Here is a 10,163-nt window from a genome sequence, read left to right on the forward strand (position 1 = left end):
AGATCAATTTTTTTTTTCATTTTCTTAAATAACCAGGAAAAGCCACCTAGCTCACACGTGAACTCATTGGTGTATGTCCCCTTGTTCATCAAAAAGCACACCCAGCTTCAGCCTTGCAACAAGACACACGCACCCGTGGATTTCAAACTCATGACATCCCTTCAACTTGGTGAGCACTCATGGACAATCAAAGGGCCACATCATGCAGCCCAAGTTTTCAAGCTTGGATTCTCATGGCCGGATTATGAATTGCATTAGGAGTGGCAGAGAGGACAAAAGCTTCCAATAAATAAATATACACGATTATTTACACTTGAAAAAATGTGTAATTAATTAAAGAAATCAAAACATGAAAGGAAGACCTTTATCAACACAGACACACTCACTCACTCTATATAAACATAATAATATCTACATCTACACGAGAGAGAGAGAGAGAGAGAGAGAGAGAATTACAATGAACACTATTGGCAAACAACATGGGAGGAAGAATGAGCCGCAGCAATAAATGCAGCTCCAATGCCTGCCCCATCATGCGTTTGCCTGAGAATAACATGTTGGGCCACCTCCTCCCCTAACAATTCATTTACTGCTTCATGTAAGTAATCTCTAAATTTGGAGTAGCTTTCATACAGGCCACCCTCTATTGCAACCACTGTTCTCTTTACTTTACCATATCCATCGCCCTTTGATCTACCACCAACACCACCGCTACCATCTCTGCCTATCTTCTTCAGGATTCCCACAATTCCAGCTGCCACCAATCTCGCAGCTCTACTGGTCACTATATCACACGCTCTCACCAAGAGTCTTCGAACCTTCAGAGGGACATCAGAAACCTGAACCAAAACAACAAAACGAACACTTGAAATCCAACAATCTCAAAAAGCTTCATCTGCAAACGCTACCAATAATGGGAGCAGAAAGGAGAGTTGCTTTCTTATTACCCCTAGGTTTTCCTTCATGATTCTTGCAACTTCTCTCAAGTCTGGAGAATTATCCTCATGCATTGCAGACATCAATGGTGTCCTAGAAAGAGCGAGTAAAATTCAATCAATTTGCAATGCATGCAGCAACATTTAATAAGCATATTCAACAGAACAACGCCTCACAACATCCAGGTTTGCAGGTGGTTGCACCAGGATGTAGTTAAAAGCATACCATATACTAGACATGCGATGAGAACCAATATTCAAACAGAAGGCAGCAGACATCAGACCATGCAGTCTTGAGATGAATAATTTAGAGTAGAGAAATCTTATCCAAGAGAGAGAATAGGAAAATGGTACCTGAATGCATACTTTGGGGAGGAAAATAAAAGCAAGCCTCGGAAACATTTACAACCATGACAAGTTTTCCCAATATTTAATCTTCCTATTTGTTAATTCCCAAAACACCTTGAACACTTGGAAGCAAGACAATGTTGGAATGACTTTTAGATGATATATGAAGTGAACTTATCACCATTCCCCAAGAGCTTTCCAGGGAGGCCGTAACATTACAAAATTTTAAGCATAAGTCACAAATATTAGCTATATCTCGAAAATATCATGGTGTAAAAACGATACCTTCAAAAGCTGAGACCAGTCTGAAATAAGTGATATTTTCAAAATATCATGAGATTATCATGATACTAACTTTTGAAATTTTTATGCCTTTTATATATTTCCAAGAGTTTCAGAAAGACAATTACTTTTTAATATTTGGTGAGATTGCCCCCCGCGAAAAAATTCTGATACTGATTTGTGACATTGATTCGAAGAAACCAGTCCTTAAATGCATGCACAAGCTGGCCACCACCACCATATCTTTACAAAGAGGCTGATCTGACAATGATGTTGAAAACAAATGCTTTTAGCAGTGCATCACTGTACATAACTTCAGCAACAAGTCCTCAAAATGTCAATGAGGCATAAATCATGTCAACATAAAAAGTTATGGCCAAAAAGGATGAATTAGATGATGAAGAGATCATGGAATCGGAAGGAAATAGAGAAAAGAGGTAGAAAACAGGATCATTTTAGATGATGTAGACAGAAGACGATGTCAACAATAAAATAAGGAGAGACACTTAAACTAAAGGAAGAATGCAGCAGGAGGTTTTTTGACCAAGCTGGACCTGGCCAACTTGAACAGTGGTTCTGACATCATGACATCCGCAATGACAATACCAGTACTGAATCAAACAACTGTGATTCCTTCCTACTACTACACAAAACCAGATGTGGACCTAGATAAACACAAATTTCTAAGATGGATCGTTGATTCATTGGATCACAAACTCAATCATCACTAAAATGAAGATAGATTTTTGTAAATCATAGAGAAGGCATAGGGCACATGGCATGTATCAGTCAATCCCTACAAATACCTTTTATATACCTAAGGATTCCCTTGATCCCTTCTAAATTAGTAATCCTTGGCGAATCCATGAACCGTGAGGTTGATTAAATGCAAAAACTATATAAAAAAACCCGCAATTGATACAAACCTCAAAGAAAAAGGCTCCTGTAGCCTGGAACCAATCTCACCAAAGAGTTCGCACTCCTGAGCCATTCTTAAAACAACCCTTCTTACAATTTCGCCTAAGTACATACCAGAAATCATCTTCTCAAATCCCTGACCAACCAACATACAGAAAGAAAATGAAACATGCATTTACGGAGAAGATAGTAACAAAAGCAAGTGTTTCATGTAAAGAGGCTTACTTGTTCTGATGAGTTTGGGCTTTCATCATCTAAAGCTTTATCATATGAAGTTCTTGGAAGATGAGATGACCAAAAATTACCCCATTCAATATTGACAACCTGATCAACAACCACAATTTTTGTCCAAAAACACATGATGACAAAACTGGAAAATTTTAACACAATCATAGCCTAGAAAGATTGTTGCATTAGTTCCTGTGAATTTAACCCCAGAAGAAATTCACTATGATGAAAACATACCATGCCCCCAGCGTTCGCAAGAAGCCCCTGGCACTTTGTAATTGCATCTGCACGCTCAACATAGCATGCATTTGTCCCAGTTCCAATGATAACTGCTGCAATAGTATCTTCATCATAATAGTGCCCAACAGCCAGTGTTCCAACAGTATCATTCACCTAATATTTAGATAGATATTTAGACCATAGGAAGGGCAAACAAAATTTCATAGAATGATGGCTACATTATGCTAATGATTCTAGATATGATCACAATAAAGCACAAAAAATATCAACTACTGATCAACCAGACTACAATTCAGACATAAGAAACCATTTGATCTCAAAAAACTTGTTTTAAGATGGCATCAATTCATAACATTATTAAGTGCAAGGCAATAGAGAATCTCGAGATCCCCACAGCAGCAGCTTAAACATAAGCTAGCAATATCAAAGAACACAATGACTTCAAACCTGCAAACACCACCATCACATCAATGAAATAGAAGCATCAGCAAAAGATCATAAATTATATGCTACTAACCATCGAGCATCAGACACCCGAATAATATTCTACATGGACATGGAAGATGCAACACCAACACATTGAAGATCCATCTGTGACCCATTTATTGGTGAGGGACATTTTAATCCAGACAACAACTTAAACATATTATTAGATCCTTAAGATCCACCTCTAGATTCTTGTGAATTGGGCAACTTTGTGAGAAATAACTGAAGAACCTGAAAATTGCCTAAAACTTTCTGTAACTTTCTCAAAATATTTTCGCTACATTGATTCATCTAAAACCGGAGTGTCTCAAGATGCTGAGAAGGAATGCTGAGAGATGACCCAAGGACCAGTCTTATTTCTATTTTTTCCTTCTTCCTAACATTTTATTTGTTGTCATTCCTTTTAATGTATCATATGATTGACAGTTCACACTGGTTTCTTATTTTGTGTTGTTACTTGGAGTCTTGGAGACACTCTTGTAGGTAGTTGGCTTACTAGTTTCCAATGGCATAAGTTCAGTTCAAGTCCTTTGGCGGTTTCAGGTTATCAACTATGTCACATAGGTGCGGGTACAGATGCGGCACTTTAAAAAAACTTGGGTGCGGGGAGGGCAGAAGTGCATCTTGGATCTATCGATTATGTTATGGTAGGAGTCCCTCTCATGGTGACCTGGTTGAATTGGGAGAAGCAGTAGGTATTATTGCGGGTCAATCCATTGGAGAACCAGGGACTCAACTAACATTAAGAACTTTTCATACCGGTGGAGTATTCACAGGCTGCAGAACATGTACGAGCTCCTTCTAATGGAAAAATCAAATTCAATGAGGATTTGGTTTATCCCACACGCATGCGTCATGGACATCCTGTATATATATATATATATATATATATATATATATATATATATATATATATATATATATATATATATATATATATATATATAAAGAGAGAGACCGACAGAGATAAAAAACTGGACTTGGTTAGGGTTAACTGAATCTACTTTTGGACAGAAATGGACCTTGGTGTGGTTGATTTCACCTGACAAAAAGTAAGCTGTGTCCAACTGTCGCACCCGCATGGGTGCGGGTGCAATGCCCTGTTAGAAGAGTCTGTGTTACATAGGTTATCAAATATTCTCTTTTAAATAATCTTAAGCAGTTTATGTTGGCTGTTCATTCTTAGAAAAAAAAAACAGTTTATGTTTACTTTTCACAATGTCATCTTCTTGCTAACAACCTATTATTACTTACTTTTCATTAACAATACTCACGATGAAGGGTGCTTAGATAGGGGCCCTGGCAATCTTAACCTGCCTTCAAGATTGAAAAACCTTTTCAGGAACTCTCACTTGAGTACTTATGGATCATGCCATTACACTACTCCAGTCAGTGGCGTAGCTAGGATTCATGTGAGGGGGGGGGGGGGGGGGCAAACAGGGGTGGGCTAGGACTGGGCTTTTAAAAAAACAAAAAAATGGCTACAATTATTTATAAAAATCTATTTCATATGGACAAATCAAACTATTTGCTGCAGTCAGGGCTGGGCTAGGACTGGACTGTGTTAAAAAATTGGATAAAAATCTATTTCATATGGAATCAGGGCTGGGCTAGGACTGGGCTTTTAAAAAAACAAAAAAAAAATTAACTGTTTCGGGAAGCAGGACTGGGCTACAGCCCAGTCCTGCACCCCCCCCCCCCCAGCTCCGCCTCTGACTCCAGCGGAAAGAAAATTCAATTCCCAACAATCATACTATTCAATTTGCCACCATCCTGGACATCAATTTCATATCAGTACTCTTCACTATTTTGGAATATGTGATTCATGGTCAATTTTGAGAAGGGAACAGTTCAGTGTCAGTCCAAAAAATAAAGTCCATGACGAATGATAATTCATTTAGCCAACTCATAACACATAAAATTGGTAATTTAGATCAAGCTAAATAGGTTTAACCTTCTTTCATAACAGGCTATCAGAATGCCTACAGCCTATGTCACATGGATAAGGCTGTAGGCATTTTTATAAAGCTTCCAGTATGACATGTATATAAGGAGATATGGAACGGCAGTCAAAATGGAGTGCCCGTGTGACATAGCCTACAGCAGAACTCAATCAATTTCTTAAAATAACTTCTTTTCATAAAACTAAAGAAGGCTGAGCCTAAAACTAGAGCAATAAAATATTAGGTACATAACCTTGCTAGCCAATACCTGTTTACTTAATTAAAAGACTTTTCTCTGAATACCACTGGCTATTTTCATTTATAGATATCAGTCTTAGCTGATCACCCAAAAATGGGATCCAATAGGTAGCAAGGTTAGCTGATCGCCATTGATGTGAATATATAGAACATATAGGTGGCCATGGAAAGTTTGAAACAAGATGTCACATGGTCCAAACCAAGGATTTATATATTTAACCCAAGATTCTGTTGTTAAGATCCTAGAACATTCAACCCAAGGCCAAGCAAACTTTTAACCCTAAATCATCTACCAAAAGTCAGCTACAAAGGTTTGCTGAATCATACCACCAAAAAGGAAAAACAATGAGCTTATCATGAATAAGTCATATTTGTCTTAATTTGACAAGATAGCAAGACATAATAGTTCATGATATCTAAAACGCATTTCTGGCAGAAGCCAAACAAACATATAAAGAGTAAAGCCACAAACAAGAACGCCCAATCATACCAGTGCAGCAATACGCATATCCAGTCCTATTCTCACCATAGCTTGTCGTAAGGATTCTGCAATATCTTTTTCATACTGCAAAGCAGAGAAGAAATAAGAAAACCATCATTCGCCTATGATATAAAAAATGGTTAATAACTAACATATAAAATCTCGGATCAACACGAAATGACAAAGTCTGCTAACCAAATGCATGCTAGTGTATCCTGAAATTTAGATGAATGTGGCTCCTAAATCCAGATAACATATATTATACCAATTAAGGTCCCTTTCATAAAGACGCAAAATTAACTCAAACTAGAAAAAATTGTGCATCTTCAATGACTGATAAACCAAAGCAAAGCACTATGCCGATACCAAAGCCATTGGAAAATAATGAGCAGCAGACAAGTAGCCCGGGGTAGGAATTTCTTGGATTATGTATTTCCTCTATCAAATGTAATTCTGAAGTTTGAATTGGTTTTCTCTAAAAGGATGTTGCCACTTGTTACACCCACTTTTTCCCCATTTTAATTAAAGAAATCCATACAAACCATAAACTGAAAGAACCACCACTATCAAAATGCACTGGAAAAGAGACAAGAGCATGAAAGAGAAACAATTATGTGGGGACATATAATGTGCCTTTGGGCTCTTCAGTAAGTACAATCATTAGAATCATCAAATAAAAATAACCAAGAGGAGCATGAATGTTAGGCAACAGAGGAATCAAATGTCAAAAGTGCTCCAGATCAACATAAAATTGCCTAATTACTATTGTAAGTTACGATGTGAAAGCATACACTAACCATGTCTTCAATTGCAAAACCTTTCGTCCATTTCACAAGCACACCTGAAGAAACAGACATTTGCCTCATGGGAAATGAGAATGTAAAGCCAAGCTCCCTCGTGTCAAGATGAAGCCTGTGGTCACTATTCTCCTTCTCAACAAAATGCTTCAAACTAGATGCAATGTAATCAAAAAGAGCCTGCAATCATTCAAGTAGAAATAAAACTATGACGAAAGTCATTCCAAATGAAAATCAAAATAAACCAACCAAACCACGTTAAAAGAACAAATTCAAAATCACTGTAACTATTTAAGCACACGGCAATCTGAACACTATAAAAACACAACAATAATCACATTCAGTAATTCACCAGAAAAAAAAAAGAACAAGAGATAGGGTTGCCAAAACAAAGAACCATCAAGTTACCTCACTTGTACCGATCATTAAATGAGGGGGAATTGATTGTTTCTCAACTTGAAGGTCCAGAATTCTTTGCTGCTTACCCTCCAGCTGAACCCTTAGCACCCTAAAATTACTTCCCCCCAAATCTAGCGCATAATAGATCCCCTTCTCGCTGAAACAAGAACAAACACAAGAGATACAAATCAACTGTCTAAACTCGGCATGCTTGAGACAAACAAGACATCCACCTTAACCATATCCCTCATCATTTCCTATCCAATAACAGTAAACAACAAACCAAACAGAACCGTTCACCACGTGACCACACAAGACCAAAAGACCAAAAAGGAAAAAGAAACGAAACCAACATGCACTATCATGGTAAATCACCAAACAAACACCAATGCCATTCTACCAACCTCTTAAATACTATTGGATACACATCCTAATGTAGCACATTTCCCAAAAAACAATGGTAACAATAACACCATCAACACCAAATAAGAATCACCAAAAACCACTTTCGTTGAGCAAAAAGAGCAGCATCTAGAAACCCAATATCTCAAAAGGAACAAAAACAAAAAGCACCCCAACAAACAAAACACAGTCAAGTAAACAACGGGGGATTCCTTCTTGCAAGCTTAAATCTGAATCAAACCCAGTAATGAAATTTCAATACCCATCACCATCAAAACGAAAGAAGAGACAGAGGAGTCAGAATGAGAGAGAAATATCAGTTTTTTCCCCTCTTTAAAGAACGAGAACGAGGGAAAGAGAGAGTTTTGGGTAGACCCACCCAGTGGGGAGCTTGTCGACGAAGGTGAGCAACATCTTGAGCTTGCTGCCGCCCTCGGAGGCCAAGCCGGCGTGCATCTCGACGGCCATGGCGTCGACCACCTGCCTCAACCGGCCGATAGGCGTCGAGCACTCCTCCTCGAACTCCCTGAGAGCGGCCAACGCCCTGATCCATTTGGCCCTGCTCTTGAGCTGCCGGCTTACAAGGATCGCGGCGAACGTGCAGGACCCCACCGCGCACCCCACCGCCAACCCGAGTCCCACCTTCCCCATCAACCCCGACCCAACCTAAGAGCAACAAGAAAGAAGGAGGTTTCGCTACCCTTCGACCCACCAACACCCACCACCCATCTCCACCCCCACACACCTTCAACCCCACAACCTACCGCCACCCACTATCAGGCTCCAAGCAAAAGCAAGCAAACGCGACTCGTGCAGGAAGACGAAGGGGCTCAGGCCCGCCAAAAGGCGGTGGTCGACTCGACAGATGGCGCGAGCAAACTGTTTAACGAAATGCCGCAACGAAACAGAAGCCACCGCCCTGGCAAGCCACACACACACACACACACAGAGAGAGAGAGAGAGAGAGAGAGAGAGAGAGTCTCCCTCTCGTTCTTCCGTTTCTCTTGTCTATTATTAGAGAAAGAAAGAGAGTGTATCTATGTTAACGTCTTCTTAAAGTGTTTCACTATTTTATTTCTTACCAAAGTGTCCCTCACATTTTGGTTTGGTGATTATTTGACTTAACAAGACATTAGCGATATTTTCATCTTTCTTTCTTTTTTTGTTAGGGAGTAGCAAAAAAAAAAATCTCATTACCGATTGCACATTGATAGCCCTCTAGTTAACAAAACCCTTGTAGAATGTTATCAGTATCATTGTGTATCGGTCGATTCAAGCCGATTCATACCATTTCTGCCCAAAATGGATTGGCGACACTTGATTCAGCTTTTTTTGCTTAATATTTTAAACAATAATTAAAAATACTGGTTTAATATTTTTATATTAATTTAATATTTTTATTCATCTGATGGTTAAAAATTGATTGATTTAGCTCCATTTGGTTCAAGCTCTGAATTGACTTTTTTTTTTTTGAATTGTTTTGAAAATAGATTCAAACCCCACTTGCAAGGGAGTACACCCGGCTTCAACCTCCAGACACACTTGTGGTTTCGAACTCATAACGTTCACAAGTCACTCCTACTTGTCTTAATTAAGCTTTGAACTTGTCTTTGAATGCGAATTCATAAGTCTATCATTGCCGACAACTCGATGTTTTTGTTAAGTAATGAATAAAAAATCGAATGAAGATGGAAAGTTCTAGAATCAAGTCATGAAGTGGAAGATAAATAGAGAGAGAAAGCCTGAGTTAGTACTTCTTTGACTTAAAAATTTGATAAAGTTACATTTTTTTTTATATTTACACAGATGTATTTACCGATCAACATTATGTATTCACCGTGTCAATTTTTTTTTATTTTTACCAAAAACATCCAACTAAAAGTAACTAAAAGACAAAAAAACTTTGCCATAACGAATTAAATTTGAGTAACACGAAAGAAAAATAAAAAAAACAAAATTACTTGTTTTGCACCTGCAAATGATACGTCCCCCAATCATCGATTACTAAATTTTGGGTACCACGTTCATTTCGTGAAAAGAGAAGGGTTTTTTAATAATTTTATCTACCGGATTCACGTCTGCAGGTCTCGACATCTGTCGAGTGTCGACCCAAACGGCGACGGCAGCTGCGTACCAGCATCGAGGGGAGTACGGTGCCAGCTGTACACTGGTTGGTGACAGCTAAGCCAGTGTGGGGTCGTACGGTCAGATCCAGAGGGAGAAAAATTAGGTAAAGACTAAAGAGAGAGAGAGAATTGAGAGTTTTTTTTTTTTTTTGGTTTTTAATTTCGAGGTGATTTTCATCTGAATACACATAAGTTCAAGGGCCCGGTGGGTTCGAGCCCACCTCTAAGCTACGCTCGAACCCACCACACGACGTGAACTATCTTGGCTGGTCAAACCATGTGGAGAAACCACCTCAGGCCACTGGATCTGGATACTAATA

The 10,163-nt window shown here is 38.7% G+C and overlaps 1 protein-coding gene across 1 annotated transcript; it reads right to left on the bottom strand.

Annotated features, from left to right (window-relative positions):
- Positions 1-270: 270 nt before the first annotated feature.
- On the bottom strand, positions 271-8,723 carry LOC149843668 (hexokinase-3-like). The gene is made up of 9 exons (XM_089999988.1): positions 8,097-8,723; positions 7,325-7,472; positions 6,917-7,096; positions 6,129-6,203; positions 2,949-3,104; positions 2,709-2,807; positions 2,492-2,619; positions 948-1,029; positions 271-839 (listed from the first exon to the last, which is right to left on the bottom strand). Exons 1-9 carry the CDS (start codon positions 8,366-8,368, stop codon positions 465-467), a joined length of 1,515 nt encoding a protein of 504 aa, XP_089856114.1. The 5' UTR covers positions 8,369-8,723; the 3' UTR covers positions 271-464.
- Between the last annotated feature and the right edge of the window lie 1,440 nt (positions 8,724-10,163).

Source organism: Nuphar pumila, chromosome 3 (genome assembly GCF_984573655.1).
Source record: "Nuphar pumila chromosome 3, dmNupPumi1.hap1.1, whole genome shotgun sequence".
Taxonomy (NCBI): domain Eukaryota; kingdom Viridiplantae; phylum Streptophyta; class Magnoliopsida; order Nymphaeales; family Nymphaeaceae; genus Nuphar; species Nuphar pumila.

What these genes read in the sequence shown, in the direction of transcription:
- LOC149843668 (XM_089999988.1), bottom strand. Translation starts at nt 8,368, where the DNA reads ATGGGGAAGGTGGGACTCGGGTTGGCGGTGGGGTGCGCGGTGGGGTCC. An exon ending in GTTTTGCAATTGAAGACATG is followed by an intron (nt 6,204 to 6,916) that starts GTTAGTGTATGC and finishes TCTGCTTTGCAG; the next exon opens with TATGAAAAAGATATTGCAGA. An exon ending in ATATGCGTATTGCTGCACTG is followed by an intron (nt 3,105 to 6,128) that starts GTATGATTGGGC and finishes TCTAAATATTAG; the next exon opens with GTGAATGATACTGTTGGAAC.